Source organism: Macrotis lagotis, chromosome 4, assembly GCF_037893015.1.
Source record: "Macrotis lagotis isolate mMagLag1 chromosome 4, bilby.v1.9.chrom.fasta, whole genome shotgun sequence".
NCBI lineage: Eukaryota > Metazoa > Chordata > Mammalia > Peramelemorphia > Peramelidae > Macrotis > Macrotis lagotis.
In genome coordinates, this window is record NC_133661.1 from 158743168 (window position 1) to 158768118 (window position 24951).

Here is a 24951-nt window from a genome sequence, read left to right on the forward strand (position 1 = left end):
GTAAATATTAAGTAGAGGATAGATTATATAAATGATCATATTTGTTTTAATGTGCAGTAATTTTTAAAGTAAACATAGAAATGTTGGTATTCATCATGCCATAATGTAATTACCCAACTTGCCAATGGTTTGTATTCCTCACATTTAGCAATGTCAACTCCAAAATTTTTTTCTCAAAGAACCAGTGTTGTATAGGGTGGATTAGATTACAAGATTTACCCATAAAATCTGACCCATATTATAGCTGAATTTCAAATCTTAAATAACTTTATTAGAGGTACCATTACTATTTCACTAGTCTAACACATTCCTTGGTATGCAACAAAAGTATTTTTAAGCATCAGGCACACTTCTACCTCTCTTTAGTCCCTTTTTCCCTACTTCCATTTTCTCCCAAGATAATATCTACTCTCCACTTAGTAATACACGGTTCACCACCAATCAGCCAGCAACCTACAGTATATTAATGAAGGCTATAGTTATGATGGAATATAACCATGAATATAAATAAATGAAAACATATCTACTCACAGGGAGCTTACAGAATTCAAATGAGAGAGACAAAGACTATATCAACATAAAGAGAATATATCAAAGAAATGCAAAGTTAAGTCTAAAATAGTTCGAGAAGGTGTATCAGGAAAGGCTTCACTTAGCTAGTCTTTGGAGGTGATGGTTGTTTGTCCTTTGTTCTCAAAGAGGGCCATGATATCAGGAAGGTGATATAAGACTTTCGAGTGAATTGGATTTAAGTGAGGGAGGGATGTTCAGAGTCACCAGCCTCACTCTCTCCTCTAGAACCATTGGGATCCAGTGATCAAATATAGATCAGGACAACTAGAGATGGCCCTGGATGCGAGAGGAGACTGGAATTAAAGGAAGAAAGGGATCCTGTGAAATGGAAGCAGAGGTAATAGTGCTCCCCAGGAATTCAGGGCAGCCAATGAGAAGACCTAGATGGAGTGTTACATGAAAGAACCAAGAATAGGCTAATTTGGTTAGTACAAAATGCAGGAGGAGTAATGTACAATGTATCTGTACAGATAAGTTGGGACAAGATTGTAAAGACCTTGGAAAGCTAATTGGCAGTTGATAGTTAATTTTACAGGCAATAGGAAGCCAATGGAATTTATTGAATGGGGGAGTGATATGGTTAATCTTTGATTAAGGAAAGTTTCTTTGATAACAGTATGGAAGTTGGACTGAAGTTTATCAACTTATTAACAGATTGTGAATGAGGGAGACCAATTTGGAGGCTATTGTAATACTCTAGGTAAGGGGTGATAAGGGCCTGGACTAAGGGACCAAATGCTAGAGGTGTTTTTGGAGGCAGAAAACAGCAGGATTTAGGAACTGATTGGATCTACTTGGTGAAGAAAATTGAGAGGTGAAAAACAATGTCAGGTTACAAAACCAGAAAAATGGCAGTACCTTTGACAAATGGCAGGGTTTATGAAAGTTTGAAGGGAAAGATAAGAACTTATTTTAGACATGTTAAGTTTGACATATCTCCAAGAGATTATATTTGAAATGTCCAGTAAGTAATTGCTGATGCAGATTGAAGATCAGGGGAGAGATAGGAACTGTATGGGATATGAAGATGTGGGAGTCAGTAGCATAGATGTGATCTTCAAACCCACCATAGAGCAAAGACCATACTCCTAGTGAAAACGGAATGAAACAGCAATGTCTTTCTTTACCAATTCCCACCTCTAACCATTGACTGATAACTCTAAAATACTTTTTTTTGAGGGGTGGGGGTGGGGATAATATTATATAACAGATCTACCATTCAATTATTCCATGAGGTTTATAAGTGGAGGATGACAGAAAGTTCCTATAGTTATAAGTTTTTTTTAGCTGATGCAGTGGGGTTAAGTGACCTTCCTAAGATCACATAGCTAGCATGTGTCTGAGGCTGAATTTGAACTCAGGTCCTCCCAGACTCCAGGGCCAGTGCTCTTGTCTACTGTGCCACTTAGCTACTCCCTATAGGATCTTTTCATAGAAGATAATGATGGAATACTTAAGTATGAATATTAGAAAGCACCTGAAATTTGATATTACTTAACCTTAGAAAGTTTGCAACTTTCCCACTCCTCCCAGGGATTAGCAGTGTTTTGAAACCTCTCCTAATTAGATCTCATGCTCCAGGCACATAGTCTCTTGAATGCTATGGCAAGGAGCAGAGCAATAATTTCAACTCCAGTGAACTGCTCAGATTATCAGCTCAGAGCAGAGCCTTAACAATGTCTAAAAATACAATTTGAGGAGCCGTGGTTCATCACTGACTGTAATTGGTGAATGAGGGCCTGATTGGCAAAGGAACCCAAGCTCACATTGCCCACTTTATCTAGATGGTCCCAAATCCAAGAGGCTGTACTCCCACCTCTTATTCTGGGAACCATTAAGCAATTCAATTGTTTGTTTCCATTGCTTCTGAATTAGGACCTGCCAGTTTACTCCTGTATGCCTCTTCTACTATCCCTATGACTTCTCAGCCCATAACACCCTCTTCCTCTGACCACCACACCCCTGTTTTGTGGCCTCTGTTTTTGTGTTTATACTCCAATACTTGGCATTTATACTTATTTAGTCAGGACTTCCTAAGTGCTTTTCATTCATTAGTGGGGTAAACAGGTGGTAACTGAAGACAGGTACCTGATTGAATAAAACTCTAGTAGCTCCCCCCCATTTCTTTCTTCTCTCTTGCTAAATATGATGTATTCTCCCTATTTCTCATTTTTCTTCCCTTTTCTTCATCTTTCTTTTGTTCTGCTTATCTCCTACTCTTACTGTTTTTTTCTCTCATCTCCCCAAAGTCACCCAAAATATAAATGCTAACAAATTAGAGTTTTTTGATGCTTTAACTCATGTATTCCCTGTTTTATATTTCTATAAGGACCTTTGTGTAATCCTATAAGGATTGCAAACTGTTTCATATGTGTCCCCAGAGTCTTAAAAGGACTAAGACTTTAGGGATACCCTATATACAGAATTTCTTTTGAACCTTAGAATTATCCTATGAAGATGTCTCATATATCTTCTATAGGTAGAAGAGACCTGGAAATCTATCAATTCCTAAGCAACTACAAAGAGAAGGGAGTCAAGGAACAAACATCAGGTCTTCTATTCATTATATTGTCATGTCTTCTTCATTTGATTTTTTTTCTGAGTCAGACTCGCTTTGGTAGGGAAAAAAATTAATTTGTCACAACTAATCTCTATAGCCTATTCATTTATTTATGACATTTCCAGGGAGCTTATCCTTTGGACATAAAGAGTAAAGGTTTAGAAAAAAATTAGAAAAATCTAAATTTTAAAAATGAAAAATTTAGAAAAAAATTGAGGCAAATTAGACTCCACCACCTACCTCTTTCTGTGTCATGTTTCTCTCTAAAACGCTGCCCCAGCTCACTACCAGTATCCTTGACTATTGTAGGCCACCACTACCTACTCCTGGAACAGTTGTGGGGTTTTTCTATTTCTCCCTACCTTTTTGTTCAGTAGACACTTCATCCAAAAGGATTGAATCTGCAGTGGGAATTTTTCATTGAGGAGATTGTGGCCTTTGGGACTGTTAACTATAAGGCTGCTACAACTATTATTCTCATTATTGTCATCCTTTAAGTCAAATGTTTTCCTCCTTCATCCAGGGCAAAAGAATCCCTGGGGTTTCCAACTTTGAGCACTTATTCCCTCTAATTTATTTTTAGCAGATCACTATATCCCATTAACATCTTTGCTGCAGCCCATGCTGGAGCATACCTCCATATGAATAATTTAAACAAATTAAATTATTCAGTTTAAATAGGGGCATGATTGACTTCACAGTTCAGATTCTACACTAGCTGCCAAGAAGAAAATCCTCTGCTCCATTTAGAAATGGGGCTAGAACTAGATCTGGTTTTTCCATCCAATAATTTAACAAAAGTTTATTAAAGGGTACCTAATATTTAAGGCACCAACAGTGCTCAACTGCAAAGACAAAAGAAAAAGTGAAGGATCTGGGGGGGGGGGGGTTGCATTTTTCCTAAGCAGATACAAGGGGCCTGAATACTACACATTGGGGAACTTTCTTCTCTTTGGGTTCATTATTTTCCCCTTAAGAAACCTTTCAGCAGATTGGGTGGGTCCCAGTCTTGACCACTTTTCTTTGGTCAGTGGCCCTTCTTTGGAAGCCTTTCCTGAGTCTTGCTTTTTGGTAATGACTTCTCTCCCACCCCACCTAGCACTTTGTCTCATGCTACTCTCTTGTATTTTTACAGCTGCTTGTGAATTTTTCAGTCTAAAATCTATGAGAACAGGTACCTTATTTTAGCTAAGTTTGTATTTCAGTACTTAGTACAGTTCTTTGCATACATTAAGTACTTATTAATTATTGAATTCAAGAGTTCTTAGGAGGATATTACTATATGCAAGTGATAAATAAAAGAGAAGTCACTCCAGTTCAAGAAAATAACATGGAAAAATCAAGTATCATAAATGAATTACAGTTTGGTCAACCTTATTAGAGCAGTGTGTATGGCAAAGGAGTAGCTAGAGAAGATCTAAGATAATAGGGGTGAGGTGGTTCCTGGAAGATCTTGAGAGCCAAGCAGAGGAGATTTAGTTAAGGCATAAGGATTTTTTTAAAGCAGAGGAATGATTTGATGACAATGTTAGTTTAGAAAGTTATCTGATAGACTAAATAGGATGAGTCACAAGGAGTAGGAAATCCGATCTAAAGCTGAAAGGGACCTGATAGATCATTGGGTTTTATATTCCAGGTGAAGAGATGTATGCAAGGTCATTCAGGTAAGAATGGCAATGTCAAGATCTGAGGATTGGTCCTCTGACTCTGAAATCCAAGGTTCTACCCATTGATTGCACTACTGGATAGAGCTCTGGAATGAGCAAGGCTGTTTAAGAGACCATTTCAGGAAACTAGGTATGAGAGAGTCTCAACTGAAATATTTCAGAGGTAAAAAAAAAAAATGCACAGGTGATCAAAGAAGGAAGAGAAAATGAATGAATGAAGAATAAAGGAAAAGCAAGTTAAAGATGACTTTAAAACCTAGGTAACTATGAAGAATTATTTTTACAGAAGAGACAGGAAAGGTGAGAGAGGGAATGGTTTGGGGAAAAGATGTCAAGCTCTAGATCTGTAGCTTTCTTTTAGTTAACCTGTCCAATTCCTTTGAGGAAATAAGAGACTAGAGCAGGTAAGGATTTTTTTTTCCTTGAAGATTACATATTCTGACTATATGACTTTGTTGATTCACTTCATTTTGTAAATGTGTTGACTAGGAAACTTAAAAATCAGAAAGAAACCTAAGTTTCTTTTTGCTTTTCTTTAAACAAAAAGAGTTTTATTTTGTAAAAATGTGCACCAAGGATTCAGTGGTACTTTGCTTCTCTGGACACACCTCACATCACCATGTCAACTAATGGATCACCTTTTTTCTAATTAAATACACACCCACCAAAACAGTTTCACCTCCCACCCACCCTCTTCTCCTGGCCATGTTATTACAAAGAAGGATGTCTCCCAGCAATACTACTTTTTGATCCTCCAAGCCCTTTCTGGGAAGGAAAGGAATAAAGGAAGGAAATAAAGCAAGTCTGCCAATTGAGGAAGCATGGACTTCTTTGTGTGGATACAGACCTAAACCTTAGAGCTACTCTCTTTTGGAGAGGGAATAAGAAATGACCAAGAAGATCATCCATAACCATGGCCAAAAACTATCCATTCTTCTCAGACTGAAATCACTGAACAGATCTGAGCAGGCTGAAACCTAGTTTTCCTTGGTATTGATTTATCACCCCTTCTCTCTTATAAGGGTGGCAATCTAATCTAGGGCCTCTGACACTGATTTCATCTGACCTGGTCATCATGTCCTCAGTGTAGTGTGTTTTATATATGTACCAGTGCCCTCAAGAGAGGGTCTCTCTTTCAGGGTTCTACTGATCATAACCCTAGGAAAGCATGGTGAAGGTATATTGAACTTCTTCCCAGGTGAGAGCAAACTTTCCTGAAGTCTCAGCTGCAGTATTAGAGGAAAAAGGCCTAGACAAGATTGTTAGCCCCATATTACTCACCCTGGACCTGGGCTACCTCCTTTACAACGTTAATGAGATTTGGAATTATTGTGCTATTAGGACTTTGTTCAGCTTCCAGTAGTCAGTCAGTAAGCATTTATTAAGTGCCTACTGTATATGAAGTACTGTGCTAAGCACTTGGGCTACAAAAAGAGACAAGGCACTCCCTGCCCACAAGACATAGTAGTATAAGGGGGAAGAGCATCTGTGTGATGACATAATTTGAAAAAGGAACCATCAAAGGACACAGAGAAGGAGCAGTCAGGTCAAAGGTAAAACCCAGGAGAGAGAGATGTCTTGAAAACCTGGAGAGAAGAGTGTTGAGCAGGACCAAAGGCAGCAGAGAGGTCAAGGAGAGGGAGGGTGGAGAAGAAGCTCCAGACTGTAAGGAGAGAAAGTGGAGGCATCTTTTGTAGAAGACCTTTTCAAAGAATTCAGCTTCAAAAAGTCAGGAGAGACATAAGAAATAATGGGATTGGATAGGGTGTGGATGGGCTTGGTTGTAGGTACTAGAAAATGAGCCAGTAAAGAATGAGAATATGGCGATTACTGAAGGGAAAGTCTGTTGGAGGTAATGGGAAGGGGGAAGATCCCTCAACAAGGAAAGACTTGATGTTGGGGAAGCTGGAAAACTGGAAAAACATGGAGCTTGATACATTTTAATTCCTAACCCTGTTCTTCAGCTTCACTTTGACCATCAGTCCCTGCACCCTTCAGTTCCTTCCCAGGCCAGCACCTCTGGGTGACAACACTAACCTTCCCTCTCCCAACCTTTAAGTGAATCATTTCAGGTCTGGGCTGACCCTTAACACAGCATCCCCTCTATCACCAGTTCAGCTCAGATTTACATGCCTCTGTGGCCCATTACACATTTAGGTTAAAAAGTTCTCTCCAGTAACTGGCTGGTGCCCTGGTAGCCCAGGTCTTCACTCAGCTGTAGGTCTGATCCATTGCCTTGCCAAAAAAACACCTTAAAAAAATTTACTCTTTCCTTGTACTCTACAGTCCAGTGACACTGACCTCTTGCTCTTTCTTGAATATATCATTCCATCTCCTTAGTCTGCCTTTTTACCAGCTTTCCCCAGGCCTTGAATGCTCTCCTTTTTCCTGGTTTCCTTCAAGTTCAGCTCAAATCTCGGCTTCTACAGGAGACCTTCGCCCTCTATTCTGCCTGAGCTTATTGAGGGATTCAGCCTTTGCCTCTGTATCCTTCTTGCCCCAACCATAGGGAACACTTAGTAAATGTTTGCTAACTAATTGGCCTATATGGTTCCAGGAATCCCTTGCTCTATCCATGAGCTTCATCCTCTCATTCTATAAGATGAAGGTCCTCATCCTCTCATTCTATAAGATGAAGGTCTAGTGCCTACCTCATAAATTAGCTTTGGGGAGCGAGTGAAGCAGTGAACAAGAAATGCTTTGTCAACCCTAAAAACTACATAAACATCAGGGACCAAAGTCTACTGCTCTAGCCACTGGACCTCACTCCCTATAGTCTTAGAATGATCCAACTATATGTATACCACATATAAAATAGATGCTTCTCTCTAAATAGCTAAATATATTCTTTAACAGCTGCAGTATATATTCATTCTATTTTTAAATATATATGTCATTTGCATGTCTTCCAATAAACACATTAAGTAAGTAGTTACCTAGTCTTGTTTTCCACAAATCTTTTTTTAATCTTCCTAATAAAAATGCAGTACTCATTTATCTCATATACAACATTAAATATTTTAGTGAAACTATTTAAATATTTTTGATTGAATGTAGTTAAAATGGAGATGAAGCAAATGGTGTGTCAAACTGTTTTGAAAACAAAAGATTTTTTTTAATTGACTAAAAAAACCTTAAAACTATTCTTACTGCTGTCATTCTTATGACATTTTATATTCACACTATGCATTAAAAATAACTAAGCACAACTGTATGGCTTTTGTGCAAAAGAATACTCAAACTGTTTAAAATTGTCTATATGTGTTGGCACAGATGTATACTTTTCACATTTCAGAATACAAAGTCTTTTAGGCCTGTGAATGACTTAGCTATTCCCAGCAATACAATAATCCAAGACAGTTCTAAAGAATTTATGATGAAAAATGCTATCCATCTCCAGAGAAAGAACTGATGGAGTCTGAATTCAGATCAGCACATACATTTTTTAACTTTATTTTTCTTGGGGGTTTTTTTGGGGGGTGGTCTGTTTTCTTTTGCAGTGTGGCTAATATGGAAATGTTTTACATGACTACACATGTATAATCTATATCAGATTACTTGCCTTCTCAAGAAGGGGGTGGAGAGGAAGGGAGAGGGAGAATTTGGAACTCAAATTTTAAAAACAAGTGTTGAAAACATTGTTTTTACATGTAATTGGAAAAAATATAAAAATTTTTTCTTAAAAAAATTTTTTTGAGGTTTTTTTATTATATACCGAGAAAACAAGAAAAAGAAGTCTCATTTAAAACTATATACTTGTGAATATGAAAATGCTTGCTATCCAAAGATAGGAGTTTGTTAACCTCAAGTTCTGGCTTCTCAGACTTGATGGATATCTTAGACTACCTGCATTGCCATATCTTGAGAATTACTGACCAGATTCTTTTTCCAGATGGGGAAATGAGCTGAGTGCCACAGTATCCTTTGTTGCATATCCTTGATACATTTAGACAAAGTAAATCTTTTCCTCTGTTAAATGTGCAGTGACTTGTGAGAGCCTGATCTTGTGCCAACATCAAACCTGAATTAAGAGGGCCATTAGGCATGTTCCTGGCAGGTTGAGATGAGAGAGAGATATAGCCTCTTGGTTCTACTGATGGTTAGAATGGAGGAGGAGCTCCTTAGAGAGGGAAAGGGGGAAGGGAGGGTGATTGAATTGTCAGATTGTTCAGCTCTCTGTCACCAGGGCCTAATCATACTTTTTGGTTCTTCCCATATAAATGGATATTTTCTCATGAACTTTACTCATATCTTTTAATATAATTATGTGTCTCTGGTTGTCTTGTTATTAATACGGCCTATTGTTTTTATAGTTTTCCTGAAATTGAACCAACCCTTCATTTATGGTATTAATCCTATCTGATCTTAATGTACAGTCATTTTTTTCTGTTGCTATAGCCTCTTTACTAACATCTTTTTTTTAAATTTATATTCATGATAGAAATTGGTCTTTAGTATTTTTGTCCTATCTCTCAGGTTTGGGGTATTAAGGTGGATGGGATCCCTTCATTTCCTATTTTTGAAAATATTAATGTAATATTAGAATTAATTGATCTTTAAATGTTTGATAGAATCCATTATAACTATCTGGATTGAGGTTTTCTCTCCCTTTATGAGTTCATAAATGGCTCATTCAGTTTCTTTTTCTTAGATGGAGTTATTTTAATCCCCTATTTCCTGTTCAATAAAGTCAGGTGTTATATGTAATTTTTGATATCCATTAATTTTATTCAGTTATAGTTTTATTGGCATGTAACTGAGTAAAATAATTTCCAATAATTGCCTTTGTTTCTTCATTTGTTGTAATTTTCCCTTTGTTCTTTTTTTTAAAGAACAATCTGAACCCTGGTTCAGATTCAGATGAGCACCAATGCAGATTCAAGGCATCCTTGACTAGACTTTGGGCTGCATTTGACCCATCACACAGTTTTAGGCTCTAGCTTTCCCTGATTTCCTTGGAAGACTTCTGGGAGTGTTCACCAGATTAGGCTTTTCTATCCTGATCCCTTTCCTAATGCCTTCAGACTGATGATATTTTTTATAAAAGTTCAATTGGCAAAATATTCACTGTCATTTTTTCCTTTATTTTCTTGATCATTTTGGGACAATGAATGTTTTTCCTTTTGTCCTTTTTATTTTTTTTAATCTTTTCCTGGAAGACTTGTCAGGGAATTGGCCTTGCTCTGTGTCCCACTCATTCTGCCATCTTAATGAGAGACTCATAGACTATCTTAATTTTTTATGATGGTTACTATGAAAATTATTATACAGATAATGTAAAGTAAACATTAAATAATGAATAGAAAATATAAATGATCCACTAATTTGCCACACTACCATTGGTTATTACTTAAGGGCAATATTTCAAAATATTGGGGCTATGTTAATATAACTTAGGATTTAATTGTCTTATAAAGTTTATTTATAATAAAAGTGCCATGGGTCTTTGACTTCCAAATTCAGAAACGAAATTATATCTTCAGCCTGTTATTCATAAAGGATAAAATTTAATCATTTGAGGTGATTATTCATCTAGATATAGGACTATATTGATAGTGATCTCACTACAGATGGTTTCACTAAAATGTGTGTTTTGATTGTTTGGATCAAAGTGTGCTGGAAATATTACTTCCTGAATATGAAATAAGTAAAGCTCATTTGTTGAGGTCATCTTAAAAGCATAATCATTTAAAATTATCTGCTGATGTAGAAGATTGGATTTATTATTTTAACATTTGCATAAAATGTAATTATATAGAAATTGACATTTACCATAAGCTTGTAGTAAGCTAGACCTTAGAAAATAGGATAGATACCATTTTAAAGTCCACTTTGAGATGCTCAGATGGTGTTTTAGTATAGGAGCATAAAATCAGTGAGACACAATTCATTGATCCATTAGAGATTTGTTAAAGTAACCTTAACTAAGAATGTTTTAAGTAATATTAGAATCTCACTTCAAAATGTCAGTCTACAGAAAAAAAATCCTTTGTAGAAAATTCATGTTGGTTATAGTCAAATATTTTGAATAGGACTTTTTCAGTCTGATAGTATTGGTACCCTAAATTCATTGATTCTGACAATTAGTTTTCCTTTAAAATCAATAGAAGAATTCCATCATTTACCATACATAGTTACAGCCATTTGGGAAGTAGGTCATTTTTGACCTTGGTTTCTTCAGTTCAGTTGAACAAACATTTAGTACTTCCTGTGTACTAGATTCTAGAGATGCAAAGGCAAAAGTCAAAGAGACTCTTCCTTAATCTTATTTGGGTCTTTATTTCTTCAGTTATAAAATTGGAGTGCTGATATAACTAAGGTTCCCTTTCAGTTCTAAAATTCTATAATAGTGTGACCAATAATCTAAACAGTCTTCAAAATTCATTACCAAGAAGCATCTCTGTGAAATTAGAGCTGTCCCAAAATAATGGCCTGAATTCTCCCAGGTAGAATTAATTTCCTGCTATATGTATCTGTGTAGCTATATGTATATATGTATCTTCGGGCAATTAAGTGGCACAGTAGATAGAAGTTTGGAATGAGGAGGACCTGAGTTCAAATTTGACTTCTTGTCCTTACTAGCTATGTGAACCTGGGCAAGTCACTTACCCTTGTTTGCCTTAGTTTCCTCATTTATAAAATGAGAAAGAAATGCAAACCACTCCAGTATTTTTGCCAAGAATACATCAAAAGAGGTCATGAAGAATTGGACATGATTGAAGACTAAACAAAGGTTGTGGATGAGCAATTACCTGTTGGGGATATTGTAGAGGATGTACTGATTGGACTGGAGGACCTCCAAAGATATAATTCTCTGACTTTAGATGATAAAGATTTCAATGCATCTTTTTGATATGGGAGCAGAGCATACCCATCATGTGGTGATTTTTATTCATGTTTTCATTAAAACTTCCATGGGAATCTCAGTTCACTGGGGGACTGTTAAGTAATGGAGAAAATAATAAATATTGCATTTGCATTTACTTAAGACATTTAAAGAAAATAGTAATAAAAAGTTCAGATTGATCTTTTATTTTTTTATCAACCCTATTTCCAAAAATATCTTCACACTCTGGTAAGGTCACTCATTTCAACAAAGAAATAAAAGAAAAAAAAGGTTGGAGTTGCAAGCTTGGGTTAGAATCCCAGTTCTACCTTTTATTTGTAACTTTGGACAAGTTATTCATTTTACCTCTCTAGACCTCATCTATAAAATTAGGTGACTGAATAAGATGAACCCCTAAGGTCACAGAATCAACTCAAAATCTGATCATGTTCTCCTATAGAAACTTTTTCTGTCCCTTCTGGTATTGGGATTTACTTTCCCTAGAGTCCCCATTTACTTTTTGGCCCCATGGTACATCTTGTTTTCTCTTAGATGAACACAAAATACCTAAAGAAAGAGGACTATTGGGGGACTATTTTACTTCTTGTCTTAGTTTTTCCAGCACCTGGCATAGAACCAAGGGGCACATTAGCCCTTAATAAATGCTTATTGAGGGGTGGCTAGGTAGTGCAGTGGATAGAGCACCAGCCCTGGAGTCAGGAATACCTGAGTTCAAATCCAGCCTCAGACACTTAATAATTAACTTAGCTGTGTGGCCTTGGGCAAGCCACTTAACCCCATTGCCTTGCAAAAAACACCTTTAAAAATTCTTATTGAATGAAACCAATGATAGTCATTGTTTTAGAATCATCAAGTTTACAAAATGAAAACCAAAGTTTTTCTGTTTTGTGTAGAAAAAGGATAATTTTTACAAATGTTTACAAAATTTAAATCTAAACATTTAAGTGTACTGTGGGTGAGGCACTATGCTACTTATTGCAAGTACAGTCAAAATTAAAATAGCTCTTGCCCTCACAAAGCTTATATGCTTTTGTTAGGAAGTAAAATGTACGTAGATGAGTAAATGTAATCTGTGACCCAGAACTCAAAAAATCTGTTGTCAAAAGACCAAGGTTGATCTTGGCTAATTTTTAGTCAGCCTGAGAAATAAGGTAATCAGACTAAAATGAAAGCTTTTAAACAAAGTAGAATTATGAGAAGTGAGCTAAAACCAATTATTTTAAAGCTGATGGAGTTTTTTTCCTTCTCACTTCTAGAGGATTGTGGTCCTCTCTCTTAGACTCCGGGAAAATGCTTACAATCTTGTTATTCAAGGTTATTCCACCAGCCCCCTTTAATCTCTTCTTTTCAAATAAAGTATATCTTTTCCTTTCCATGTATCTCACCCAATCTTAATGTTACTTGAGATCTGGAACAACTTAGTATATTAGAACAAAATCCTCCCTGAAATTCCCATATACATATACATATACACACACAAACATAGAGGGATTAGATGAGAATCATGCTTATTAATGAGTGAATGAATGAATAAATTAAAAGAAAAAGACAAGGGTGTGAAATCATCCCCCTTATAAAGCCACCTGATACCATTCAATTCAATCATAGTTTTGCACTTAGCTTAATAATTTAATAAGTTTTATACTTAACATTGAAGTTAACCAAGTTAACTTTTATGTTGTAATCTGTAAGGTATAATTTCTTTCAACAATTCCATTGTCATGATGAACCTTCCTGTTCCTTTGCCGCCTTGTCAGTACAAGTTTTGGCTTTAATTTTTTACTTTAGTTGACCTTCTTACTTCTTTTCCTTCTAATCTTCTGCACTATAATATTCTTTTTCTTTATATACAGACTTTGCATCACTATTGCTAAAAATTTTTCATAGACTCATATAGTTTGAAGAAACCTCAGAGAATCCCTTCCCTGAAACAAATCTAAAGATTTTTATATGAAGCAAGAATAGGTTTCATTTTGAACATTTTCTTAACAATTTTGAGTATTCTAAAGGAGGTTACAGATTTTGTTTGAACCTTTCTAACTCCATTTTATAAAGGATGTCTTAGTGTCCCTAGAAGTGACCTTTTAGACTCTGTTTAAAGATCTTTAGAGATGTAGAATTCATTGAGAGGTAATCCATTCCATTATTGAACAATTTTAATTATTAATAAAGTTTTTTCTTACATTGAACCATAATCTCCTCCCTGTAACTTTCACCCAACTAAGCAAAACCCATTAGTGCTACTCTCCAGAGCTAAACAAAGCAAATCTTTTAGTTACTTCAGTGGCTCCTTAGTGCCCATCGAACTCAAGTTTATTCTCCTTAACCTTTGCTCAAGACTTTGTAAAATCTGGCACCATTTTTCCTTTCCAATCTGATATCACACTATTTTTTTTTTCCTATATGGTTTAATGCTTCAGCCTGTCCAGACTACTCACCAACCCTAGGGTACCTGCCCCATACTCTCCTGCTTCTAAACCTCTGTCCATATGCAGAATGCCTCCCTTCTCTTTACCCACCCTTCTAAGTGTTGAAGTTTAATCTTTCACTCAGATATCAGTATTCCTAAAATCCTTCCCTCTTAACCCAAGTTTTAAATAATTTGTTCTTACTTGATGCTCAGATACTACTTATTAGGTTCCACTTTGTACAAGCATGATTTCTGTTTGTTATATCCCTCAGCAAAGTTTTAAGCTTCATCAGACAAAAGGACTCCATAGGCACCTAAAAAATGTTTGAATTACAATGAGTATTTTAATAGAATTTTTCTGGAGAGTAATAAATCTATTAAGTTTCTTTTTTAAGAATTTTTTTAACTTCACAATTTTTTTATCCTTATAAAAATCTTCAAACATAAATGGAAAAATGTTATGAAGTTTCAAGAATACATACTACAGAAATAATTATTTTAAATAACCAAATAATCATATAATTCAAAAGAGGAATGTTAGCTTGCCTGTTAGATATTTTGGAGTTATTTTCTTATTCTGGGTTCTTATATTGGGCATCCTAGATAGGGACTTGGATAAAGACCATTTCTGGTGGAAATGTTGTGGCCTTCTATGAATTTGACTTGTGTTTTCTTTACTATTGGGTTCTTTGCTCTTTAAAGACAACAAGGCTGGCTAGAACTGGAAGAAGGATACAGACTTTCATCTGTATGTAATTAGATCAAAGACTCAGTTTGATTGCTACCCTCCTGGGCTTTCTAGGCTCCAGACCCTGATTTGAGTCTAGGCGGCACAGCTGCAATCTTGCCGGGTTCTCTGAAAACGTGGTTGGCCCCAGTCCCTGTCAAAGAGCTAAAAGGCCCAGCAGGATCAGAGAGACTGTGCTCTTGGCCTCATTGTTCTCTAGGTCAAAGACTAGATTCAAGGTTCCACTCTGGGCAGCCAGCAGCCCTCTTCTGAGCCCTGTCACCTCTTGGCCATCCCTCCACCTAAGAGATGAGTCCAAGATCCCCACCCCATCTAGAGTTCCTACCTTGTTCACTTGCCTGTGGGTCAAATTTGTTTTCTTAAAGCTCAAAAGATGCCCCACTGTGGTTTCTTCTTAGATTTCCTAGTCACTTCTCAGTCTGATGGCCTTAAATCTTTGGTAGAGACTTTCTCCTATCCAAACATCTTGGTTGATTTCCCCAGGAGTTTCGAGGACAAGGATTTGTTCAGAATAATAACATACCAATACAATGATAATATACAATAAGAAATATTAAACACTAGATGAAATATGACACATGAGCATTTTCCAAATTGCCTAGGTTTTTTATTCTTTGATATGAAAAGACATGCATGCTTTATAAATTCTAGAAAGTTTATTTGCATGACCCAACAAATGCTGATAACACTTAAGTATTCCCCACATGAGGTTGAGTAATGTGAGCTCCTTAGGGGAAAACATCTATGTTATCTACATTTGATATAGTACCTGACAAATGTTAGGCACCTAATGTTTCTGGGTCAAGTCTGACTCCCTGTGACCCCCTTTGGGGTAGAGATCCTGGAGTGATTTGCCATTTTTTTCCTCCAACTCATTTTATAGATGAGGAAATGGAGGTAAGTGACTTGTCCAGGGTCATACAACTTGTAAGTATCTTAGGCTGGATTTGAACTCATCCTCCTGACTCCAGAACCTGGCACTCCATCCACTGCACCACCTAGTTGCCTTTTGGCACCTAATAAGTACTTGTCAGCTGATTATCTTTGCTTTCCTGCAAGTTAAAAAAATGAGTTTAATCTCTTCCTTGCTGTCTACCATGAGAGAAAACTAGAAAAATGTTCCTTAACATCATAGAATTTTATTTCAGCAAGGTTCTGAATGATCACCTGATTCAACCTATGATTTTACAAATAAACTAAAAATCAGAGAGTTTAATTTACTCAGTTTAACATGGTTAATTGCTGGCCAATTGCTAAAAGGCTTGGCTAAGAGCCAAGACTAGACCAGTCCAGGTTTCTTTCTTCTATGTCTTTGGGATTTTTTTTTTTGACTTAATCAATAAGGAAATCTTTTCCCAAAAGAATGTTTAATAACCTTTTTAAAAAACCTTTCCAATAAACATTTATTTTCTCTCCTCATAAAAGGACAGGGGAATGAGGGAGAAAGCAAAACTTGTAACAAATACACAAAGTCAAAAAACAAATGAACCATGTCCAAAAAACTTTACCTCATTCTGCATTTTGAGTCTGTCACTTTTCTGTCAGGAGGTGCATAACATTGTAAAATTGTCTGATAATCTATTATAAATCTGATTGTATTATCTACTTAACAAAATTGCTATTTTATGAACCTTTGGTTTGTCCCCTTTCCAATTAGGTATGGTCTGAATATGCGTTGCTTGGCAGCTCGGGTCAACTACAAGACTTTGATTGTCATCTGTGCACTCTTCACATTGGTCACAGTCCTGCTGTGGAATAAGTGTTCCAGTGATAAGGCTATTCAGTTTCCAAGAAACTGGAATAATGGTCTGAGAGCAGATGGATTAGAAAAGCGAACGGCTGCCTCTGAGAGTGATGACAGTGTGAACCATGTGGCCAGGCAGCAGCCAGAAGAGGCCTCTCCCCAGGAACAGCAGAAAGCTCCCCCTGTAGTTGGAGGCTTCAACAGTCATGGAAACAAAATTCTGGGACTCAAATATGAAGAAATTGACTGTCTGATAAATGATGAACACACAATCAAGGGAAGACGAGAGGGAAATGAGATCTTCCTCCCCTTCACATGGGTAGAGAAATATTTTGAAGTTTATGGGAAGATGGTCCAGTATGACGGCTATGATCGGTTTGAGTTCTCTCATAGTTATTCCAAAGTCTATGCACAGAGAGCACCTTATCACCCTGATGGAGTATTTATGTCTTTTGAAGGCTATAATGTGGAGGTCCGAGACAGAGTCAAGTGCATCAGTGGTGTGGAAGGTTAGTGTCACAATGCTTTACCCCTACTCAGCCCTTTTGGAAGATAGGAAACTACAGACTGTGATTTAACAGGAATTAAAGAATTTACAGCCCTCAGTCTTTTCAATAGTCACAATGACAAAGAAAAACCCCCTCTTTCCTCAGGTCTGGATAGAACCCTAGCTAGCCTTCTACATGATGTGATTTCATGGAATAACAGGGCTCTCTTTGTGGTCTATCACCCCACTGCAGGTTCCTGAGGTTAACATTGTGTAAATTACTCCTTTAAGTTTTAAGTGTTAGGCTTCCAGGAGGCCACTGTTCAAATTGGTGTTCCCTGAGATACAGATTTAGGCCCTTGGAAGGACAGGGGAAAAGGCAAGTTTCTGCTTTAATTGGGAGGTGCTGGGGAAGGCCATCAGGAATACTACTAGGAGTTGTGAAAATAATGGTGAGAAATGGGACAGAAAAAGAATGAGGAAAATTTACTTGGCAGGAAATACCATGTTACAGTGTTCTAGTTGACCTGGGCAAGTATGAATTCACTAAAAATCTAAATCATTAAGTCTTTCAGCTAGCCCTGACCTTCCACTTAAGCTTCAGTCCAATAAGAAGATATTATTACATGTCCCCCAGAAACTTATATTTTTAAAAGAGTTGGTTGGTGTGAATGAGATGTTAAGTAACTTTTCCATGGTCATATGATTAGTTTTTGTCAAAGACGAGATCTGAATCCCAGCCTTCCTTACTCCAGGACAGGCTGCTCTGTGACTGTCCACAAAGCCAAGTTCTCTGAATTCTTTTATGTCTCCTGAGACTTGTGCCTTCCTTTTAGTTTAGCCTAGGTGTTCTTAACCTAAGACTTAAGAATTTGAGTTTTCTTATATTTGGATAAGTGTATTTCAGTATAATTGGTTTCCTATGTAATCTTATATATTTTATTTTTTGCACTTAAGAGACATCCTAAGAATGAGCCCATAGCATAGATTTTTTTTTTCTGGGGGGGGGTCAACGAGTATCTTGTTACTACTTCTCTCTGAATCATGACACAAAAAAAACTGTTAAAAATCCCTGGCTTGGACCCTCAGTACATTGTGTCTGAATTACTGCAGTAAGTTCCTGACACTAGCTTTGTGATTGCTAAATTAAGTCACTGAACCTGTGAGCCTGTTTCCATATCTGGAAAGTAGCAATCATAAATGTTTAGGAGCCATCCTTGTAAAGCTTTAAATGGAATAATGTATGTAGAGTGCTTTGTAAATTTTAAACTAACTGACCTCCCTGTATCTGGTCCTGCATATCCCTGCCAAATTAATCTTCTTAAAATACTGCTTTCTTTTATCTGGCATTTCCCTGGTTGACAGCCCCCAGAAAGGTACTAATGTTTATCATCTCAAACATGAACTGGCTCATGGTGGGTCTTTCACAGAGGCAGTGTGATGTAATCAAAAGGGGATCTAGGTTCAAATCCCCACTCTGCCATTTATCTTCTGGAATAGTGGGTAAGGTGAACCCCTGAGCTTCACTTTCCTCATCTGTAAAAGGATTTAGACTAGATTTAGTAGCATCCTTTTCATCTCAGTCTTATGAACCCAGCAAAGACAATGTCTAGCAAAAATAGGAACCATTTTTCTCTTTCTTTCTTTCTTTCTTTCTTCCTTCCTTCCTTCCTTCTTCTTTCTTTCTTTCTTTCTTTCTTTCTTTCTTTCTTTCTTTCTTTCTTTCTTTCTTTCTTTCTTTCTTTCTTTCTTTCTTTCTTTCTTTCTTTCTTCCTTCCTTCCTTCCTTCCTTCCTTCCTTCCTTCCTTCCTTCCTTCCTTCCTTCCTTCCTTCCATTTTTTGTTTCACAGACTTCCCTTTCTGCTCCACATATCACAGCAACAGTCACATCTCACTTCTGAAATCATGTATTCAACAACCTTGACTCTCTGGATAATAGCTGAGACTCCAGAAAGAATTTTTTTTAAAAGCCTCTGAGTATCAGTAATAGCTATCTCATCAAGTTTAAGCTCTAAAACAGTGCTTATAAACTTGGCTCTTAAAAGAGCTACTTCAGCACTCACTCATAGCCTGGTACAAATTTTAGCAAAGTTCTTAGAAAGTTGCTTAGATGGATTTCCTGCTCCACAGAAGGATTAGAGAGTTCATTAGAAGGAGAAGGACTGATCCTTAAAGCTAGGCACATGGCCAAGAGTGGGGATTGGCACTTTGAAGCCAGAAACAAGGAAAATTATTTTTTAAAAGCAGGTGTAAGGACTCTAAAAGTCTGGTGATCTGTTTGATGTAGGGAATCACATTACTGAATGTCTGAGTGGTCCATGACTGCAACTTGGTAGTATATAGCATGATAATTGATCAAATGATAATTATGAATCATTGGAAAATGTTAAGTTTTGTTCAATCTATTCTTTTCCAGAAAGCATGAAAGTGTTTACATAAATATCTCCCTAAACACTGTTGTCAGCATTTTTCAGACATCATTAGCACATTGTAGCCCAACCCTGTGATAACAGCATTTGTCCGATTGACTAGTACTCAAATCAGACAGTGATGGTATGAAAGCCTTCTCTCCCAGCAGATTAGTGGACTGCCCCAGTCCTTGAGTCTAAAGAGTCATCTCAGATCATCTTGCCTCCCCCTCCATCCCCCCATTGTGTTAATTACTGAAACACTGGGAGAACGGGAATAATTTTATCTTTGTACCAACCAGAATCCCACACACTCCTCACCTATCCATCCCAGGCCCCAGAACTACGTTTTCTGTTTCTCCCTCTTTATGCTTTGAAGGGCATTTTTTTGCTTTAAGAGCATCAACAGCATCTGTGAGCATAATTGTATACCATACTATTTAGAACACTGATTTTTCCTGTTTCTAAAGCAAATTTTTCCATGTCCAAGCATTGTGTTTATTTCTAGCACAGTTAATGGTGTTAGGAAAGGCTGTAGATAGCTACTATGTAAACAGTAAGAAGAGTTTAGACAGTTTTAAAAGGGGAAAAACTAGGTAACTGGGAAATTAATTTATCCAAAATAAATCATTCCCCAACAGTGTCAAATAAATAGTTACATTCTTTTGAGTAGCTGCATCCCTAAAAATCAGTGATTAGAATGATGTAAGTGAAAAACTTGATAAAAATTGAATAATTCTATTTAAAACATGTTAGCTCTTAGTAGTCATTCTCTAAGAGCCAGTTCATATGATTGACCCTATTTCCCAATGTTGTTTTGAGAATAAAATGAGATTATATTTGCATTCATTTAATCCATTGCCTGGCATCTAGTAGGCACTTAATAATTGCCTATTAATTTTTTCAAATTAAGTTTATTATTAATATAATAAAATATTATTTCATTTCTCAAAAGAACCAAAAAGGTAATATAATTGATGATATAATTAATATAGTAGAGGATATACCTTAAGTCATTGGAAATACAACAGACCTTACTTCTGATCCTTACTTCAGAGGTTGGAGACTTCCCAACCCAGAGCTTCAGAATTATTACTGCCACAGATTCCTAAAATATGTTCTGTTCCTTACCTTAAAGATATGATGAGCCATAGATGAAACATCCACATGATGACTTTTTAACTAATTTGAATGAGTCTATAAAAATCAAGTACTCAATTGTATAAATACTATTTTCTTTATTTTTAAAGAGTTGAAAAATATTTCTGAACTAATATTTCTTTGGCACTGCTTTGATTGTATCACTCACCTCTTCAAAAACCTGTGGTTTCCCCCATTTTCTACTGCATCAAAGATAACTTTCTGCCACCCTTCAAGATTGGCCTTCATCTCTCTGGCCATTTTAATTTACTAGGACTCATATACATCATTCCTCAGACAGCTAGACCCCTCATAAACATGAGATGCCCTGTTCATTTTCATCTGTCTTCATAGTCTCTATCAGGTGCATCCTCCTCCTCTCAACTCTTTCCTGACTATTCTATCTTTTTCCATTTCCTCTGAATTATCAAGTTATATATCACATACATAAAAATTGCCTTATATTTTCCATTACCATTTCATGACTCTAGTTGTCCCCATCTAGCTTGTGGGCCAGCTTGTGGGCCTCCTTGAAGAAAAGGATCAAGCCTTAAGTATTAGCTCCTAGGGGCAGCTAGGTAGCATAGTGGATAGAGCACTGGCCTTGGATTCAGGAGTACCTGGGTTCAAATCCGACCTCAGACACTTAATAATTACCCAGCCATGTGGCCTTCGGCAAGCCACTTAACCCCATTGCCTTGAAAACGAAAATCTAAAAAAAAAAAAGTATTAGCTCCTAGCACAATACTGAGCATTTCTCAATCAACAGTTTCAAAAGAGTAGCAGAAATGTAATTTCTTATTCTATTTTTTACCACAGAATCATGGTGTATTTCACTTTTACCTTGTTAGTCTGTTCAGTCAAAAGATTAAAAAAATAAATAAATAAAATAATAATAAATAAAAATATTAAACCATTATTTTTAAAATGATATAACACAGACTATATTTTCCTCATCTTTAAATGAAGATGGATTAGATGATTGCCAGGATATTTTTCAGTTCTAAATTTGTGGTCTGTGAAAATATAAATATCCTACAGAAAACATTTTTGTTTTCTTTAGAAGACCAATGTCAACCCATCTAAAACTTGAATGGGCTGCCACTAAATGGCATGTTTACTCATTTCAATATCACTGACTCCTGCTATCCATTACTACAGGTTTGTACTGTTGAGAACCCAGACATCCATGCAGTATAATAATGATGATAATTCAAATGTATAATTTATATAGTGTCTCAAGGTTTACATGCACTTTCTTCACAGTGATCTTCTTAAATAGATGGTTTATTATCCTTATTTTATAGATGAAGAAACTGAGACTTGGTATGAAGTGAAGAGTATGGAGTTAGTCTTTAATGAGTTTGTATAAAATCACTTTATAATTAAGGTTCAGACATTTAACACAGGTTTAACTGAACTTTGAGAAAAATCGACTCTGGAAGCAAGAAAACAGAAGTCAGCTTGCAGCTAACAGATTATAACGTATTAGCCCTCTGCCTGGATTTACACATTATGATTCATTCCTAAAACTAAAGTTTGCAAATATTAGCTCATTTCATCTCAAAACAACATTGGAAAAATAGGGTCAACCATATGAACTGGTTCTTATTCTATTTGGGGGGGGGTGAAGAATCATTGATAAGAGCCAACATGTTTTAAATAGAATTATTCAACTTTTATTCAGATTTTCATTCATATCATTCTAATCATTTAACCTAATTATTGATTTTAGGGATGCAGTTTAGTTCAAAAGAATGTATTCTTATTTTGTTTATTTGACTCATCTTCATGTTTTAAATGCCCATATTTAAAAAAAAAATTTTTTTTCAAAGACCTTTTGAACAAGTGCTTGGGCACACTTTGTCTTTGAAACTAATTTATAATGGGCAGCTAGGTGGCACATTGGATAGTGTACCAGCCCTGGAGTCAAGAGGACCTGAGTTCGACTATGGCCTCAGGCACTTAATAATTGCCTAGCTGTGTGACTTTTTTAAAAAAATTTTTAAAAAATAATTTATAGTATTCAAATCTTTAAATTCCTTGATTATGACTAACCTTTTTAACAAGTATCTTAACCATCAAATTATATGCCTAATTATTAGACTATATCTTGACATTGATACATTTGACATCCAATAAAATTTTATGTGTAGAATCTTGTGATGAGTATATTTGGTAAAATTAGGTAATTTGGTTCATGCACAAAATTGTAATTATATGAAACTGAGTCATATAAAATATAGCATCTCTAGATAGGATCAGTGGTCTTCAGGAAGAAATGATGAGTTCTTAAGTAATTTTTTTACTTAATTTGTAACAGTGCTGCGATGGTATCAACAATTAAATATCACAGAGAAGACAGTTTTAAAGATGACATAATTTACTTTTTTTTAGAGCATGGTTTTCTTCTTTATCAGAATCATTGATTGAAAGTTGGTAACACTATAATAAAAGTGAGGAGTGGGATTCAAAACTGGTTTTTAAAGATTTCGACACATTTATTCATTTTATTTCTTTATTTTTATAGGTGTACCACTATCTACTCAGTGGGGACCTCAAGGCTATTTCTATCCAATCCAGATTGCACAGTATGGTTTAAGTCATTATAGCAAGAATCTAACTGAGAAGCCTCCTCACATTGAGGTATATGAAACAGCAGAAGACAAGGACAAACACAGTCGGCCAAATGATTGGACTGTACCAAAGGGCTGCTTCATGGCTAATGTGGCTGATAAATCTAGACTCACCAATGTTAAACAGTTTGTTGCTCCAGGTGAATTATTTATTATATTATAATGTTTGCTCCTCTTAAAGAATTACATCAGATAAAGCTTTTTAAAATGGTTCTTTTAACATGGATTTGATGTGGGGTTATTATTTTAGATTACATTTTCATTTCTTTCTCCCTACAGTTATTTGATGCTTGTATTTGTAGTATTTCTACCACTCTTGATATGATTGTATCCAGCATTCAAAGTCTGAAAAAAAAATCTGTTTATCATAATTTACATTAATCATATTAAATACCCTAGATATTACCATTAAATACTGCAGATATTAGTAGCTTAACAGGGTTACTAAATAAAATACATCAACTAATACTACAGGAATATTAAATTTATAAACATACAAAATTTATCATACAAAATATTTTCTTAAGAAGGAACAGTTTTAAAATTGGGACTTATGAAACAAAGTATTTCTTCTGGATGAGACTTAAAAAATCATTTAGTCGGGGGCAGCTAGGTGAGATCATCTTTGCCTTAAATTAAAAAAAAATAATAAATCATTTAGTCAAACTCCTCCATTAGAAATAAAGAAAAATGATATTTTGGTGGGAATTTAAAGATTTTTTTTCCTTTATTTTAATTTTAATTTTTTCTAAAAAAATTGTTTCTCAGGGAAGACATTCCCAAATTTCCCAAAAAAAGCCAATATGAGAATATGATCTGATTTATAAATCTAGCCTTTTTTTTTAGGGTTTTTCAAGGCAATGGGGTTAAGTGGCTTGCTCAAGGCCACACAGCTAGGTAATTATTAAGTGTCTGAGGCCAGATTTGAACTCAGGTACTCCTGACTCCAGGGTCAGTGCTCTATCCACTGTGCCACCTAGCCGCCCCTAGCCTTTTCTTGATAGCTTTCTATTATCATTTTTTTCCTAGTATTTTTGTGGGAAAAGACAGTTTAACACTATTTTGGTAGAGTATAAACCTGTTGTTAATATGAATGCATTAGTAATAGCTCACCTTACAATTCTGCTCTATGAACAGTGAATAACTGAAAGGGTCTAGAGGAGGTTATGGAACCATGCTACACTACAAATAGGAGACATAGTTTCACCTGAGCCCTCACCACAAGAAAACAGTTCTTTTACACCTCCCAAGTCACCTCCCCACAGCAGCTTTTCCAAATGTTTTCATCTCCCTTCAAGCCTCTTATTTTATTCTCTTCCCTCCCCTTTGCTGCCACCTTCTTAGCCAGCAACCTCACATCATATTTCTTAATTGTTAATCTTTTCTATAAAATTATGCAGAAAAAAATTTTTGACATTTTGAGTTCCGAATTCTCTCCCACCTTCTCCCCACTCCTCCTTCATTATGAAAGCAAGCATGGATTTTACATGTGCAGTCAACCCTTGCTTCATATTTTACTAAAAAAAAAAAGAGAGAGAGAGAGAGAGAGACCCTTCACTGACAAATCCCTCTTCTTTCCTCCTCCTTCTTTCACATAACTCACATCTTCCCCCAGTTTTCTCTTCCTTCACAGCCTGATATGAAGAATTACCTTCTCCTGACCAAGGCAAGCTCCTCGACATGCACCTTAAATACCAGTCCATCTAGTCATCCTCAGCAGACTTCCCCTTA

At 36.1% G+C, this 24951-nt stretch overlaps 1 protein-coding gene across 3 annotated transcripts in view; it reads left to right on the plus strand.

The window, feature by feature from the left end:
- GLCE (glucuronic acid epimerase) overlaps positions 1-24951 on the plus strand; it is a 127696-nt gene that overhangs the window by 92233 nt on the left and 10512 nt on the right. For all 3 annotated transcript variants that reach the window (XM_074234497.1, XM_074234498.1, XM_074234499.1), the window contains exons 3-4: positions 16463-17058; positions 23115-23354. In XM_074234497.1, the coding sequence (XP_074090598.1) occupies positions 16476-17058; positions 23115-23354 (823 nt within the window). In that variant the 5' untranslated portion in view covers positions 16463-16475. The remainder of the gene's footprint in view (positions 1-16462; positions 17059-23114; positions 23355-24951) is intronic.